Consider the following 17,927-nt stretch of genomic DNA (forward strand, 5'->3'; position numbering starts at 1 on the left):
ACAGCTGGGAGTGCTAGTGAGTGGAAGTGTCTGGCACATCCCCAGAACCGACCCACTGGACCAGGACCCTTAAGGGAAGGATGATGTATCCACCAGGCCTTGATGTGTTCCAATTTCTAACAGCAGAGGACATGACTTCATCCCCAGGTTATCTGATCAGCCATTGCTCACAACAACCTAAACAAAGACTAAGAGGACCTGGAATGAGCTCCATGGGAGATATAGGCAGCAAAATCCTGGAGAGTCTACGAAGTCTGAGAGGAAAATTCCAGTTGGAACTGAGACCCAGAAATCAGAGGCACACACACAGCACACACCAGCAGCCAAGACCTGATATAGAAAACTTTAATCAACAATTGTGGAAACAATACACTCAGACATTAAATATCATAATTCTCCATCATCACCACCACCACCAGTCTAGAAATAAAATGATCCATTAATCTCAACTGTTCCTGGTGGGAGATAAAAGATTTAGGAAAATGTTTTCCATAAACACATTTCTTTTTACCCCAAGTGTAGACTCCACACAGAGATAAGACAAGTTTGTACTCAACGGAATTTATTCAGCCAGCTTTGTAGCACAGCTCATCACTATGCAATGCTTCCCCCACTCTCCCCTCCCACTGGATTCGATGAGCAGGGGAAACGATGGTCCACTATACACTTACCAGACAAAACAAGTAAAAGTTTAACATGAGTGAATTCTACGTCGTTATAGTTTAAAACACGTATCAAATCACATCTTTCTTGTAAAAGGGGCTGGCAGTCCACCAACAATGCAGTGCTTCCTTAGGGCGGCCCTGGGACGTGCCCTGCTGCTCTCATGCAGCCCACAAAGGAGACTGACTGCACAGACCGCCTGCTTTCTCAGTCACCTTGACACGGACACACAAGTCTAAAGGAAACAACCCCAACTACAGGAGTCATCCCATTCAAGTACTGAGAGAAGTGTGCATTGAAAGCTGGGGGAGACAGCCTCGAGAGAAGAGGGCCTTCAATACTTCACATGAACACAGCTGTAGAAGAGATGGTTAGATCCTGAATGCCTAATGCCTTGAACACTGGTTTGGTGAGCAGGTAGGCAGCCTAGCCTATTTGCCTCCAGGCACTTCTGCAGTGACTACAGTTGGTTTTAAAATGTGTCCTTTCTGTCCTTTCTTAAACCAGTGGTGGACCTACACATTGGAGCCAGGAAGTCATTACTGCCACAGTGCTCCCAAGTATTGTGCATACAGTTTCCTGTGTGCTGTTTATGTACTACCCACCGTACAATTACACATGTTCAGGGCTATAAGGAAAATCTGGTGATATACGAAGCTGAAAGAATCACCATCCCTAATCCTGTTCCACACATGTATTTTTTCTAGATGCTTCCCAGGTCAAATGATAAAGAGAACAATACAGGCAGGGGTACCAGAAGCTAACTTGTGCTCACTTTATCTCAGCTAAAGCTGAATGGGGATAGTAGAGACAAGATGCAGTATTAAGAGTTAGGCAAAGGTTCTGGGTGAATGGCCTGGGGAGTGATCTTTCCCATGAGGAATTATGGAAAAATCAATGCTGGGTAGACAATCAGACAGGCAGCTCCTTGTCTAACACTTCAACACCTGGACAACACCATGCTAGGGTGTTGTCCAACCTCTGCTAGAACACCGACGGGCAGCAGGAAGCTGGCACTGTCCACTTCATCTTCAGGACAGCACAGCAGGGAAGCGGAGAGGCAAAGCCATGAGCACAACTCTGTTCTACAGCTGCTCAGGAGTTGGGATCTGTCAGTCGCTACTCTAAAGAAACCAGACTTCTTCCCAGCATCCCATGTTCTTCACATACAATCATTCAAAACGGAGATACCCAGCTACTAATACATGTGGATTTTAGGAATCACAGTGGAACAGCTATATGTGTGTGTGTGTGTGGGGGGGGTGGACATAGATAAAACCTCTTAGAAATGATCACTGCAGGGCCTGGAAAACAAAGAGAAAATAAACATCTTGGGGCAGGGACCACAGAGCACTGGGGGCTGAACTGTGAGCTAGTGACCACTGGCAGCCACGGTCAGCTCAACTGTGGGAGGTAGGTGAGAAGGGTGTGAACTGTTCTGGGGCTGCAGCCTGCCTTCCTCCAGCAGTGGGAAGCAGGCTCTGTCTTGGTCTCTCTTCTGCTACCGTATCTGCCAGCATGGCAGACAATGCCTTTGTTTCTTTCCTCTGGGAGCACCAGGGCCTGTTTCAGGGTTTTAATGCCCCCTTTAGAAGACCAACAAAGGGACATGCTCATTGACAGACAATAATGCCAAAACTCCATTTATAAAGGGCTGGTTCTCCTACTGGGGAACGCAAACTAAAATCACTTGACCTGATACAAACATGTGACCTTTGAAGACCACCTGGCCTCGGTAATGAGACCTAACCCGTTCGGTTTTATGTGGCTCTCATTGATGTATGTTAAATGGCAACAGTATTGGTCTTTAACAAAACTGTAACTGACAGAAACAGAACAACATGTAACCAACCTGACAGCCAGTACTTCTTTATATATCCAGCCGCATTCTTTCCTGCATCTGTTTCAAAAGTAGCCAATATTTATATTTAGCGGCTAGAAGACAGGGGCCAAATCCTCCTGCAACGAGAGAGCAAAGCTTTGACCACTGAGCCTGGGAAGCGGGGTCAGTGAAAGTCTATCAAGTACTCTGGGTAGATCTGGTTGGCATCAAACACCACAAAGATCTTTGGGTTCCAGGTGTCATCCACACAGCTGTCATACAAATTCACATAGCTCCCATCTTTGGAGGGAGGTCTCATGTATTTGGAGTCTCCGTTTATGTAATCCCCAATTAGCACTCGAGCAAGAAACATGGATTTATAGGTTCTGAACAGATGTCGCTGCTGCACGCTGACCCCATGGATCTGGAACGTGTTACCGTGCTTGATGTCATCTTTGCAGAAACGGCTGGAGTATGCAGCGTCTCTAGCAAAATAGGTTCCTTCAACAGAAAGGGCCAAGGTTACTTTGGAGAAAAGATGAAAGGCGGGGACAACATTCTGAATGACAGGAGAACAGACATGAGCCATACCACAGGGGCAGATGTGGGACCTCCTCCTCTGCACACCTAAAGAACAGAACACAATTCCCACCCTCACCCCATGGGGGCAGCTGTAGGTGTCCCATGCCTCACTAGTGCCCTCTTGTGCCCTGGACAAACTAGGTGCCACACTTGTGTTTCCAAAAGAGCTTGCAAGGCAATCCAGGAAACAAAACACAAAAGCATTCTGGGATGAGAGGTGTGTCAGGTCTGGATTTCACTGGAGGCCGTCCTCCCCAGCTGGGTCCTTCCTCAACCTCTTCCCCATAACCCTCACCCAGCACCCAGTCAAGCTCTGTAGAATACTGCTCTATCTAAGGAGCTCACACCCAAGAGGCTGCTGGCTATAACAAGGGCAATCCAGAAGTAACTCTAGAACCAGGAAGTATACTCAAGAACAAAATTCTGAGACTGTACAAAGTTACAGCTGTGTCTTGGCTCTTCAGTCTCCCTGGGGCCCATGGATCAAATGCTTAATCTTCTGGGAGCTTGGTGCTAATGAGAGATGTAGGGAATTTAGAGAGGGCATGCCCTTAAAGGGGGATTATGAACCAAAGACCTTCTTCTTCCTTACACTTTCCATGGTCCAGCTGCCAGGAGGGATGGACAGTTCACTTTATATGACATACTCTGCCATGATGGTCTGCCTCAAAACAGGCTCCACAGTGCCAATGGAGCAGACTGAAATTTCCGAAACTGTGAGTCAAAGTGAATCTTTCCTTTTTTGAAGCTGTCTTGGGTGTTTTGTTACAGTAAGAGGAAGCTATGGAGCACATTTTTTCCTGCCTGAGCATTCCTGAACACTGTCAGTTACTGTCATGAACGCTCAATAAAGTGTTCAATGCTCTAGAAATGATTGACACAATCAATCAAGTGCCTCATTCTAAAACATTGGACGCGAATTGCAAAGTCTCATAACCAATCAATATTGATGGAACTGGTGTCTGACGTTTCTGACCTCTGACAGCTACAGTGAGCAGCCCTTATCCTTAAATTAATTCACTGCTTCAAAATTAGCTCCTCCTAATCCTACACAGCTCTTGCTGGAAGTGAGGCACGAAGGAAGGACTAGGAGAACAAATGCCCACCCTTACCCTGCTCAGCTCTCTCCCTATCTGCTAGAGTCATGCCACAGGGTGGAGAACGGAGACTTGCATGGCACTAGAAGTAAGGTGGAGTTTTACCCATTTTTCCCTTTAGTGTATGTTGATATTCTTACCTATCATTTTCTAACCAGCAAAACCAACCAAACAAAACACCCAAACCACTAGCTGCTCTACCAGAGCGTACTTAACGTGTTTCTATCACTCTGTGCATTTGCTATGGAGCAGTTTGGTGTGTAGGCTCATCCATGGAAAGGGCTGACTCAGAGACTACAGGTACTGCAAGGCTTCTCTAACAAGGCTCCTCGTCAGGATAACCAGAACCCAGGCAGCTACTGACTATGGCAGATGCGCCAGTCCCACTTCCAGCCTGTCTGAAACCAGAGTCCCCTAACTTGTAGCTTCATCGCTGCCAACTCTGAATCATAAAGCAACTGATTTTCCCTAGAGAGAGGGAATGCTCCCTATGACTGAACCTGGACCTGAGATTTGGATTATTACCTTTTCCAAAGACAGCACCGTGTACACCATTGATTCTCCAATCAAAGTTGTGAATGCAAATTGCTTCCACAAATTCACTGCTGGTGCCATGAAACAGCATTTGCTCATTGATCTGAGGGACACCTCTCTTTTTCTTGAGCTGAGCCTTTTTCCTAAAATCATAAAACATTCAAATACACAAACACAGAAAAATATACCAGTGAGTGGTATTTCTTAATTTAAAATGTTAAAGGGCAAAGTTCAATAGAAAGGGTGAGATAACAATATAAATAAATTATACAAGATAAATGAGTAGACAGAGCAATTCTAGCAAAGAAATTGTTTCAAATGCTCTGGGTTACATAAAAATCATGTCATCAAATATGACAGCTATCAGTGAGGTGTGGTACTTAGTGCTTGTAATCCCAAGGTACAAGAGACAGAGACAGAAGTTCAAGGCTATCCTAGGCTAAAAAAAAAAAAAAAAACAAAAACATTTTGAAGTTAGCTTAGGTTGCATGAAACTATTAAAAACAAAACAAACAAACAAACAAAAAGAACAAACCAAAAAGTATAGCTAACATTGAGACTGAAGGCTAAAAATTACATCCAAAAAGACCGACCGATCATGTAGCTGAGGGGTACAGTGCTTGTCTGGCATGTGGGAAAGCCTGGGTTCCATCCCAGCACTGTGGAACAAAGAGGAAAAGAGGAAAAGGGGTTGGGAGGTCAGCTGACATCTAAAGCAGCTAAGCATTAGAAGGGGTTACAAATGAGACCAAAAACAAATAGTACAAAGTTCTTAGATATTTAGACAAAGAATTCTGTCTTTGAGCTGGGACCACATTTTATTCTTTTATACCCACAGTCTGTGTCAGTGACTGAATTTTGAAGTTTAAGGAGCATCAAGCTCCAGTTTAACATTCTCCCTAGTGAACAAATCTTCAGTGCATCAGAGCTGGAGGACAGATCATATTAATAACAGAAAGACAAAACCAAAAGGCCTAAAACTTTCATAGAAAAATGGGTCCTTATCTACTTGTATATGAAAATAAAAAGCAGGAGCCAGGTATGGTTAATTCCAGCACTCAGGATGCAGAAGCATGAAAATCTCTGTGAGTTCAAGGCCAGCCTGGCCTACATGGCCATGGGTATAGGGTGAGACCCTGTCTTACAAAGACACAAGTTCAATGTAATAAACTAGGTCTAGGTGCACTGTAAATATAAAAAAATAATAAGCCTAAATAGAATGTTGTAAAAATCAATGTATTTCTCAAAATGATACTGTGTGTTATATAGACATACATACCCATGAAGTAACAACACAAAACTATAGGCCAGAAAACATCTCCTTTTGAGAAGAAACAAGAATAGCTTGGGATGGAATAAATGCTTTGCCTCTATCAGAGAGATGTGAGATAAAGATAATGAGCCAAGTACTGGAATGTCAAATCTGATGATGGGAATATGGGGTTTGGAAACTATTTGCTGCATTTGGGGTTTTGAAATGCTTCACTCAAAAGATATTTAAAATAGGGCACCCCCTTACATCTTTGCTAGCTCACTTGAGCTATGCCTGAGACTTCCTTAAAAACATAATACAAGGAAACACAAAAGCACACACAGGACCAGTAAGCGGCCCTTAGGATTTTAAAGAGCAAGGTTCAGCAGGAAGGCTGAGGCACACAAGTCTTCTGTAATATGAACCATGAATGGACAGCAAAGCAGCTTTCTGGAAAAGCCAAGAGTTGCTTAAATCCATTCTAACAGGGAGGACTTGTGGCTGGGTCGTTCTGTGACCAACACTAACTGCTACGAAGTGCATTCATCCCAACATCTCTCCTTTTTCTATGCCCTTTATCTACATCTCCACAGTGCTTCACTCTATGTAGGTGACTTCACTTATTTCACCATGGAAACTGAAAGGATTACAGTCTGTAGGATAGCCAGGCTCTCACCTCCACGTAAGTCTAACTGGACACGTAGTCTACCTCTTCTCTGGCACATGGTCATTGAATCTCATCCCATCATGCTTCTTTCAGAGTTTAATCAATCAACTGCCCTCCACTCTTGTCCTGTTCTCTCACCTCTCCTTTTCTGTAAGTTTCTTCCAATTATAATGTTAACCATTAAAGAAATAATAATAATAATAAAACCTAACAGAACAAAAATACTCTTCTCTTTACCCACTTTCTTATCTTCTCTCCACCTTCCAATGCCAAACTTCCTGAAGGAGTTGTCAAACATTACTTAATCACATGATACAACATCAAATATTACTTTCCCTTTCATTATGGTTTATTGCAAACCCCAAGAACATGCCTAATATTCATCATCCCTGGCACTTCCTCAGGATATGACCCTGCAGATTATCCCTCTGATTCCATTAGCTTCTGCAACTCCACGTTCTACTGGTTTCCTTTCCTCTGCTCATACTCTCCAGAGTCTGGTCCTCTTTTCTTAATGCATACACACATACTCTGGTCATCTTATCATTCCTAGTTGCTAGCATCTCATATCTTCTAGCCTTCATCACTAGTCTAGATCAATTTCCTGATGCAACCATAGAGTATCGGCTGCTACTCCCTCCCATGGTCTCTACAAAGACCAAGTCTTCTGTTCACTCGTACTCCTTTAGTCAAGTAAGACAAACCAGGATCTGGGAGTGGTACTGCCTGTCTTCCTCACTCACCCAGTGTACACCGAGAATCATACACCAAGCCCTATGATCTTACATCGTCAATACCTCCAAACCGCTGCCTTTGCTCCAACACAGCAGACACCACTTTGGTTGAAAGGCTGTCTGTCCAAAGTGTCTCAGTTTAATTACAGAAACCATTTCCTAAACTGCTCTCCCTGCTTCAAGCTGTGACTGCTTTACATCAGGGCTTCTCAACCTTAGCAGAATGCTATTTGGGGATGGAGAGGTTGTTGTTGTGGAGGCTGACCTGCATACTGTCAGATAGTTAGCATTCCTGACCTCTACCCACCAGCTGCCATAGCCCCTATACTCCACCACAGACAATCAAAAATATCTCATTACCAATGTTCCTGGGAGGAAAAATCACTACCAGCTGAGAGCCACCACCTTACAGCTTTTCCTACAGTACTGCCTGGTGAATTATCTTTCTAAACTCTCTCTCCCACCTGAAGTTTTACAGACTTTCCACTGTTTCAGAAAAAACAAACAACAGTAAAGCATGACCAGTTTGGCTTCTAAAGTGCTGCCTGGAAGGCACCTGCTAATTTTAATTTACGGTCTGGCCAATCTGACTCGGAGCTATGGAGGGAAGCCGCAGTCAGCTAGTGGCACCATCAGCTCCTAAGTACTCACTTCTTGACTAGGTTTCTAATGCTACTCACCCCAGGGTTCTTCTATGTGAAAGTCTCTGAATTTTCTGTGTTCCAATTTTTAGATACATTTTGGCCCATGATGACCCCATGTCTAAGATGCCCTCCTTCTCTCTGGCCCATGCCTAGTATAAATAACACCAGCTTTAGGAACCTCTCCTTAGTACCCCTGTTCACTACACACACCCTCCTTTAGGGCAAGGGGGAATCAATGCCCTCACTTTGTGTTCCCATACATCTTTGTGCTCACCCATACATCTCGGGTTAGCAGTGGTCTGGTTCTTTGACCTACAGACCTATACATCATCAAATCCCTAGTACCTAGAATACTGCCTACCACAAAGTGGGGGCTAAGACTACTTGCTGGGAAGAGAAGGAGAGAAGTAAGAAAGGAATGTATAATACGTAGCGAGGTGGACTCACTCAGGGCCTGGCTATCCAGATGATGAGTTACAGCTTACATGTCAATGAGACCAGGGAAGCTATTTTAGTTCTGCAGGGAGATTTCAGAGTGACAGGCTGCCTAAACCACAAGCCACAGTATTTTGAACTGTCATGGCAGGTGTCTGTGGGTTGACATTACAGAAGATCACAAAGGGCATAAACCAAGGAAAATTTCTAGAAATTCTTAGTATAAAATGCTATAGGACTCAGCACTACGTTTTTATGCTTTTCCTGAGAGCTCTGAAGTATGAAGATGAGTATGAACTCTAGCTCAGAGACTGAAATTAAGAATAATAGCAACAGGGGCTGGAGAGATGGCTCAGCAGTTAAGAGCACTTGTTGCTCTCACAGAGGATCTGGTTCAGGTCCCAGAACCCATATGGCAGCTCCCAACCACCTACAGTTCCAGGGGACCTGACCCTCTTCTGACCCCATGGGCACTAGGGATGCATGTGGTGCACAGACACACATGCAGGCAAAACTTACACACATAAAATTAAATATCTAATCATTTAAAGAATAAATAAGTTTCACCAACTCACTTCAGAAAAACTAACTGAATCACTGAAAGAATAAAATCATAGGGAGCAGAGGCTTCTATTTTCCCCTAAACAAAATGAATAAAACCTTCTAAATTCAGGTAAATTCAGTGACTGTCAGAAATATAAGGTTTTTGGCCAAACACTCAAGACTATAAAAAGCACGAGCTGAAAGCTCCACTGTTACTATAATTTCTTACAACTGAGGCCCAGAGACTTGGAGCCACAGAAGAGTTCCATACACCATTACTGTGATGGTGAGCTTTGATTGAGGACTTTACATAATGCAGAGTACCTGGGGATGCAGTCTCATTTAGGAGCAGTTTAGGCTGATCTGTGGGCATGCCTTTGAGGGACTTTCTTGACTAAGTTACTTGGAATGGGTCACTGTGGATGGGTAAGAGTGAAGAAAGCAAGCTGAGCACTAGTACGCATTCATTAATTCAAGACTTGACTGTGGATGTTTATTATGTATAAAGTGTTCAATCTGCATGTACCCCTGACCGCCAGAAGAGGGCACCAGATCTCACTACAGATGGTTGGGAGCCACCATGTGGTTGCCAGGAACTGAACTCAGGACCTCTGGAAGAACAGCCAGTGCTCTTAACCTCTGAGCCATCTCTCCAGCCTGCTTCAATATTCTTAACCTTCATCACCACCTTGACTTCCCTGAAATGATGGACTGTAACCTGGAATTGTGAGCCAAATAAATTCTTTCTCCCTTAAATTGTTTTGGTCAGGATATTTTACCATCGCAACAGGAAACAAAACTGTAACAATCACCAAAGGAAAGTCAGCCTAATTTTCAAGTACATGCAAATGAAATAGTGGACAGAAATATGTTCCAATAACAAAGCAACTATGTGTGGTTAATCTTGGTCTGTTTTGGGCAAATGTTTATTTGTTTGATTGTTTTTTTGAAAGTCTCACCACAGAGTAGTGCAAGTGGCCTCCAACTTGCTCTGTAGCCCTTGAACTCACAGTCCTGCTTTAGCTTTCTGTGTGCTGGGCTAATGGGGGTGTGCCTCCTCATCTGCCTGGGTAGCAAACCCTGACAGATGTTGGACAGGATCACAAGTACACAGGGCTTATTATGGTAGAATTCTACTTCTGTGTTGATTTGAAATTCTTCTGAATAAATCCTTAAAAGCTTATAATAAAAATGTCAGAAATCAAATCTCATCTATAAATGTTTATTTAAAATATTTCAGAGAACCACTTATTTAAATATCATTTATTACAAAAGTACAACATAACAGGTTAATTTGGGTAAGAAATAAGTGTTAGGTAAATAAGCTTTATATTTAGGTTAAAGGCACACTGAGAAATCTAACAGTCATTACTAATGTAGATTTAGTAATGAATAGAGATTTTTAAATCCACAGCATAAACTGAGTGAAGCAAAAAATTTGAAGGTAAATTGTAAAGTGTTCTTTCAAACAAAACAAGCAAAAAGCTGCAGGAAGGATAGTATTAACTGTTTGTTTTTTAAGTCAGTATTTCCAGAGATTTCTAATTCAATCTCAAGTGCTGAGGCAAGTAGCCTCAGCAAAGCTAAAGAGCTCCATTTCGACCTCTAGGAAGCAGTTTCGGACCTAGTGAAGGCGGAGCTTCTCCCACTGTGCTGGCTGAACGCATTCCAGGAGACCCTGTGTGCTGCTGTCTAAGGATGGAGAGAGGGCCAAGGGCCAGCAAGGGCCAGCAAGGGCCACAGAGATGGCTCGGGTGTTAGGAGCGCTTAGTCTCTTGCAGGACTCCCATGGGCTCACAACTGCCTCTAAGTCCAGTACCAGGGGACAGAATGCCCTCTCTGACCTCCGCAGACACCACACATGCACAGGGTGCACAGACGTACACACAGGCAAAACAGTCACACCCATAAAATAAAATAAATGTACAAAGAAATTAAGGCATGGCAAGAGAAGGGCAGCAGGAGAACACAGCTAACCTTGTGTGGCTATCCCTGCAGTTTGGAAGAGTGAGACAAGGAGAAAAGAGGGACAGGAAACCCACCTACCTGCAAAAGAACTCCCATAAGTCTAAGTTTTGAATCCTTTGAATCCTTTTAATTCGGTTCCGATCCATTGTTTTCCCAAAGAGACTGGCAACTTCGTTATATTCATGGGTTTGGTTCTGCAGGGAAACCAGCTGGGAGAAGAAGTTTGCAGAGTTTAGCAGTGGTTTTCCCACCTACTGCCCCAGGATGGCCTGTCCTACAGTCAGTCCATCTGCCCTTACCTGGTAGGGAACCTCAGTATTCACATTCTCCCAGTGTGTTGGCATGGGGATGGCCTCATTTTCACAGATGTAACTTCAAACAGCAAAAGACAGAGCAGAGATTCAGAAGCAGATAATTAGTGTTGGGGATTTAGCCTTTTCTCCACAGCTGAGTGTTCTGTTTGCAATGTATTCATGACAAACTCAATTAAGTTTAACCTTTGGCTTCACTTAAAAATATTTACTAAATGTCTACTTTCCTAATTTTTAAATGCTAAGTTATAAGTTTTGATAGAAATTCACAAATCTACATAGCTTCAACACTTCAAAAACTGCTAATTCAATTTCTTTTCGTTGAGATTTCTATAAAATGTGAATAATATTTTAACCAAAGAAAAGGAATTTCTAAGAAAAATTAGGCTGACTTAAAACAATATCGCAAGCGTCTACGATATTTGTATTGAATGAAATCGGAACCTCCAGCAGCCACTGCTGTCCTCTATGACCTGACTCAGGCCTCCCTTACCGCTTTCTATTTCCTCAGACGGGGCACCCTGACTTGCCGAGTGCAGTCAATCACTCAGCAGCAAATCTTTAAAAGCCATGTAACGTGGTCAGGCCACAGGACACCAACGCAGAGATGGTGGCAATGGAGGTTCACCGGGAATGTAAAAACAGGTACACTAACCTTCCTTGGACTCAGAGTGAGTGGGTGAGACTAACCAACTTCAAACCTATCCTTAGCTCACTTCTGTCAAATTATGGAGGAAACCCCAATACAATACATAATTTTTTCAAGATTTTTATTTGTATGTGTGTGTATCTGTGTACAAGTGTGCTTACACATGTGTAGGTGGCTTCAGAAGCCAGAAGAGGGCATCCAATGCCCTGGAGCTAGTCACAGTCAGTTGTGAGCTGCCTGTGGGGGTATTGGAAACCACTGGGGAAGGTCTTACAAGTGTAATAAGGACAGCGTGGGAACCTTTGTTCCTGCTCCAGGCAGTGTTCTGGTCAGTGCTGACTCTTCAATCCTCCCCCACACAGTCACTGTTTCTAGACCCAGACGTCCTTTAGAGCTTCCTTAGCTTCAGAAAGCCGAGTTTTACTCAACACAAATGGTAGCACAAACCACACATTTTTGTCCCTAGGTTGTTCTGTTCATTTAATCAATTCTTATCATGATCTTTATCAATACAAATGCAATCTCCTCATTCCCAGGGCCAAGGGGAGTCCCAGCACATGGCAAACACTTAGTTAACACTCAATAAATAAATGCCTTCTCTGCTGCACACACATGCAATTCCATTCATCTGTGCATGGCCACGGGGAGCAAGAGGTAATGTGCAGCCCAGGCGCAGGGAACAGGAGCTGGGGTACTTCCACTGTGGAGCATCTTCCCTAGGCCTCTTTAGACACTAGGAGCTTGATGTGTCATCTAGGGACTGCCCAGAGGGGTTCTGCATTGATGCAGGTACAAAGTGGGCGGTTCCCTAGGATTTGGGGCCCAAATAACAAAAGAGCTCAGAGATAGAACTGTAATTTATTTAGCCGCTTGCTTCTGGTGATACTTAGCTTGTTTCAACTTCTGCAACTCCATTCAGAATGCTGCAAAGAACAAATCTGTCCATTTGTTATTTCCTATGTCCAGTAATTTATTATAGAATGACATCTCTGAAGTGGCATTTCAGAGTCAAAGGATGCATTTACTGATGGCTGTGATAGATACTGTCTAAATGGAGTCTTGGAACACTGTACTTACTAACCTTCTCACCAGAAATGTGGAGGGTGCCTATCTTCCAGCAACCTCTCCAGAAAGGCATTTCTTCCAGTTTTGAATTTCAGTCAGTTAACAAAGGACTCTGGCATAATTCATACTTTCCTTCATCATGAGTGTAGGAACATTGTAGCAACATTCAAATTGTCCTAAGAGAGTCCTAGAAGAACTTCAAATACTATAGGAAATATTATTTAAATTAACTTAAAACACTGAGTTGTTTTTTGCAAGCTCTCCATTTTCTCCCACTTTGTCCAATGCATCTTTCAGCTATGGGGGCAAGGCTTAACTAACTTGTATGGACCCACAGGCTTAACAGGACACACATTTGCCAGGCTTGTGATGAGAACCCAGTGCGGTCTGCGTCAGCACCTCCTGACCCCCACCCCCTTAGCTTCCACACTTAACTCCTCCCCTTCCATTACCGCCTCAATTGCTGTCCTCTGCTGTTTACTCCCCCGCCCTTGTGTCTTTGTTTTACAGTTGGTACACCCTGGGACAGAAGAAAATGTTTGACCCTAGCATGGACTTCTCACCCGCCCCTCAAAGGGATACCGGCTATACCAACACACAACTGTGAAACACTTCCTGTTACTGTGTCTCATTCCTGTATTCTATTCCTGGCACTGAGGAATGCATACATCATGTAGCAGGTAAGAACAGATTCTCTGTGTCCCAGATGCAGGAAAGCCTTCATTATCTTTTAAATCGTGATGTTAAAATGTAAGCCAAACATCTTGAGAAAGAACACTGAAAGTATTTCCTTCCTTACTAGTCCTTTCAATTCCTTTCTCTGCTGACTTTCTTAAGAGCTCCTTGGAAGGAGCAGCAGGGCATTCCTTACAATTCACACACTATTGTTTTCTTTCCCAGCTGCATCTTAAGTTCTCCAAAGAGAAAGAATTCCATATTCGCTTGAGGAATCATTCTAGAAAACAGGAGATACACTCTTGGAGTTTTCCACTTGTCTTCCATTCCTATGTGCGACAATATTTATTTGCCTCTGGCACTTTACAGTTTTTTTAGTCTGTATATGACAAGGGAACCAAAATGAAAACATGCAAGCTGGATCCAGGGAAGATGTCCTGCTGCCCGTGATAGAGCATCCTCCCCAGGTCTCTAGTCAACGTGGACTGGGGTTATATCTAAGAACTGCCCAAAAGGGATCTACATCAGTGCAGGGGCAGACAAACGTGGGCAGTTCTCTGGGATTTAGGGTCAAATATCTGGAAAGCTCTGTGAGAGTATGTCCAGTTCAAATTCAACTTAAGCTCAATAGGCCATGTTAAGGGTTTTAAACAAAAAACACATGGCATCTTGTAATTATTATGCGCACTGGTCTAAGAATTGAAATGTGTATATATATACACACATATGACAGAAGAGAATGAAAGGAAACAATGGCAGAAGACAATGATTATTTTATCAGCAAATGAGAGGTTTAATATTGGAAAAAATCACTGTTAGTCCATGAGATGAATATTAGTCTACCTGGTTCCCTGCCAAAGAGTAAGAAAGAGCAGGGAGAGAGGCCCGCTCTTTGTGCTACCCCATTTACAATACCTGAAGGCACTGATGGAGAAAGGAGCCCTTTTTATCAGGCGCTGTTTTCCAGTGACGAGATTCATCTGCTTCATTTCTGAACACAAAGACAGACATATCAGATGAGCCACAGAAACACACAGTGCTCCCAAGTGTCATGCAGCTTAGTAGCCACAATACATGGTGGCCATGTGGCTTTGGGAGGAGCTGACAGCTGGGTAGTTATGGTCTTCCATCATCCACCTGTTCATCATGTTGTAAAGGTGCCAGTGCAGGGCCCTGCTTCAGTGCTTGATCTGGGCCCACACCACAATGCTCCTCTCACAGCCTGCTCTAATGTGCAGGGTGTGTACTGCTGCACATCACACCTCAGGTGATGATGACACTAAAACACGAGAATTCTAAAGGCAGGAGACTTAAAAGCATAGAAAGACATCATACTAAATCTTCCATTGGATTTGTTACATGGAGAAATGCACTCTGGTTTTTCTAAAAATTTGGAAATTAGAAAGGGGTACATTTCCATATAACATTTGCACAACTCACACAATTTCAAAACTGTGCGTTTCTTTACTCCTCTTTAAACTGTACACCTAAACCAAAGAAAAAGGAAAAGAAAACCCGTCCAGAGACAACACATATTTACACAAAGATGGCAGTGACAGAGGCTACTATCTAGTTAGCATCTTCCGCCTGTACCGTGGCCTTGGCAGTGTGTACCAGGTCCCGTTTATCCTCCAGGCAGGCAGTAAATCTTAACAAACGCCACTGCATTTGTCAAATGTGGGCTCTGCCACTCCTGCATTCTCCTAGACTCGGCACACCACGGCATTGCCACCACTCAGGGAAAAGCAAGATCGTCTCAGGACCTGGCACAAAACCTGTGGGATCTTCTTCACAGACAGAAGCTGGACAGTGGCAAGATGGCTGGAGTTAAAGGTCCTGGAAGCAGTCTATGGAAAATGCTAGCAGCTGCACCCTAGACCGGCACGTTTATTTGTCTGTTGCCACATACCACTGCCATACTTTACTATGATTTTTTGTTTTTTTTTTTTAATTCAGGGTCTCATGTAGGCAAGAATGGCCTGAACACATTAAGTAGCTGAGACTGGCCTTGAATTTGTGATCCTCCTATCTCCACATCCTGAGTGATGGAATTCCAGGCATGCACCACCATGCCTGGTTTATGCTGTGCTGGGGTTTCATGCATACTAAGAAGGCACTCTACCAAGTGAACTACATTCTGAGCATCTACAAAAAGCATTTAGGAATCTTCCAGAGTATAGTTCACTAGTGAATATTCTTAGTCAGAAGTGGCCTGCTGAATTACCTAACCATACACTTCAACAATGGCATCCCCTTTACAAAGCCTCAAGTCTGTGTATATCACACTGTGTCTGTTCTGCCTCCAAAACTGTACTTGTATACAGCACTACACAAAACACTAGTAGCATCTGCCAGACACCTTCTGCTGGAATAGAACACCAATGTCAGCATTCCTTATGAGAAGCTTGCTTGCTTAATGCTACTGTTTAAAGTCAGGATTAATTGGAAGTAAAATGAAATTGTTTTCACTCTTTTCAAATTTAACTTATTATCTATTCTTTGAATCATTCTTGATAATCAGCAATTGCAAGAAAATCAAGTTTGGTAGGATGGTATTTCTTAGCTATGTCTATACTGTCCTTGACAAACCCCTTACCACTTCTGGGAAAGCATTTCAGACTTACACTCCATCCTCAGCACACTGCTACCACCACAGTCAGAAAGACACCACTCAGCAACTGGGAAAGAACAGCTAGAAGACCAAGTGTAGAGTGACTACATGGGCAGTTATTAAGAAGCTGCCCATCCCAATCTCCTTTGCCTCAAGCCATACACAGTGGGTGAAGGCAGCCTGAGAGTCACGGACTGAATCCAACAGTTTTCATGAGACACCTGATAACATGACCCCACATGGCGGGTGAATCCAAAGAGGCACAGGTCTAAACTGAAGCTGATCGGCACAGTAGCTGGGTTCATCTATGAAGGAGCCAGCGAAATGAGGAAACATCAGGAGTAGTATCCATTGAAGAGGCAGCCATCTAAGCAAACTACCAAACAGGAAGCTCATCTGGCTTCATTTTGGTCTTGAAACAACTGCCAGCTACCAGTGACTTTCTCATTTAATATCAGTTTGATGTTTAAGATAAAAAAAAGTTCCCAATTCCAATCAATGTCCAGGGATGGGGTGCTGAGTAAAATAAGCGATATAAGCTAGGCACAGCAGTACAGGCCTGAAATCCCAGCTGCTCTGGAGGTGGAGGCAGGAGGATTGTGAGTTCAAGACCAGCCCAGCAATGCACAGAGACCTCATCTCAAAAATCAAAACACGAAACAAGAGCTATAAAGAGCTTTACATGAACTCAAAACACACAGCCAACACCACGTATGTTAACACACACGAACACAGAAACATGCTTTTATAAATGGCAGTGCTGCTCAAGACTAACAGTGCAGTTTTACAGAGCTACTTCTGCATAGAACAGGAGGATTTACTTCATGCTTCAAGACATCTCGGCTAATCCTAAGCTGCAGACTGCACTGTGCCGATAGTCTAAGAACACTCTAGAAACAGACAACTAGGAGGGGAACATACCTGCAAAGTCTATCTTGTAGCTGAATTTGGAAGTAGTAAAGGAAATGGAGCCACAAGGGTTTGTTTTGAAGCTTTTTTCGATATCTTCACTGCTAACTGAACATTGAATGTTGGTATCCGGCTTTAAGACAAACCAGAAAGTTGTATTTACCAGCTGTTCACGGTAATGGGTTGGCCACAGAAGTGAAGCTGAGGTCACAGTGACAGAGAACAGAGGAATGAAGGATGCCTACTGCCTCCTGTTCTACCTCCCGCACACACAGGGAGCACAACCAAACCTGCACATGGAGAACGATTAACGGCACCCAGGGGAAAAACAGCTACTGTTATGATGGTCTCTGCGACAGTCACCTCACATGTTATCACGAGTTTCACACATTACCTAATGGTTACACTAAGTGGCTCAAGTACACCTTTCACCAGCCTGATAACCAAACAATGGGAGGGGAAAAAATCCCCAATCTACAAGTTCTTGTGTGGGGGTTCAAACCTCAGCTAAACTCTCTCTGCCACTTGGACCAAGCAAATGAGCTTTCCTGAGTTCCCCGTTCTTTGACAGCAGATGGAGCAGCGCCATCTGCTTCACAGCTGTTGTGAGGACACCCAGGATGCATACAGCACCTAACAGGACACCCAGAGCTTCCCACCCTTTGTTTCCATCAGGTCAAAGCTGGATGTGCTTGTATGTGCCAGAGTCCATCCCCCAGGCCTACTCCCTGTCTAAGCATACCACTGCTTCTAAGAGGCTACTGCC

General features: G+C 43.6%; 1 protein-coding gene across 6 annotated transcripts in view; it reads right to left on the reverse strand.

The window, feature by feature from the left end:
• Window positions 1-329: 329 nt before the first annotated feature.
• Parp11 (poly(ADP-ribose) polymerase family member 11) overlaps window positions 330-17,927 on the reverse strand; it is a 42,613-nt gene continuing 25,015 nt past the window's right edge. For 4 of the 6 annotated variants that reach the window (XM_028881536.2, XM_028881534.2, XM_028881537.2 and 1 more), the window contains 6 exons: window positions 17,174-17,294; window positions 14,557-14,632; window positions 11,241-11,313; window positions 11,020-11,150; window positions 4,690-4,841; window positions 330-2,986 (listed from right to left, as the gene is read on the reverse strand). In XM_028881536.2, coding sequence (XP_028737369.1) covers window positions 2,670-2,986; window positions 4,690-4,841; window positions 11,020-11,150; window positions 11,241-11,313; window positions 14,557-14,632; window positions 17,174-17,294 — 870 coding nt within the window. In that variant the 3' untranslated portion in view covers window positions 330-2,669. The other 2 variants (XM_028881538.2, XM_028881539.2) reach the window with 2 other exon arrangements.

Source organism: Peromyscus leucopus, chromosome 3 (assembly GCF_004664715.2).
Source record: "Peromyscus leucopus breed LL Stock chromosome 3, UCI_PerLeu_2.1, whole genome shotgun sequence".
Taxonomy (NCBI): Eukaryota; Metazoa; Chordata; class Mammalia; order Rodentia; family Cricetidae; genus Peromyscus; species Peromyscus leucopus.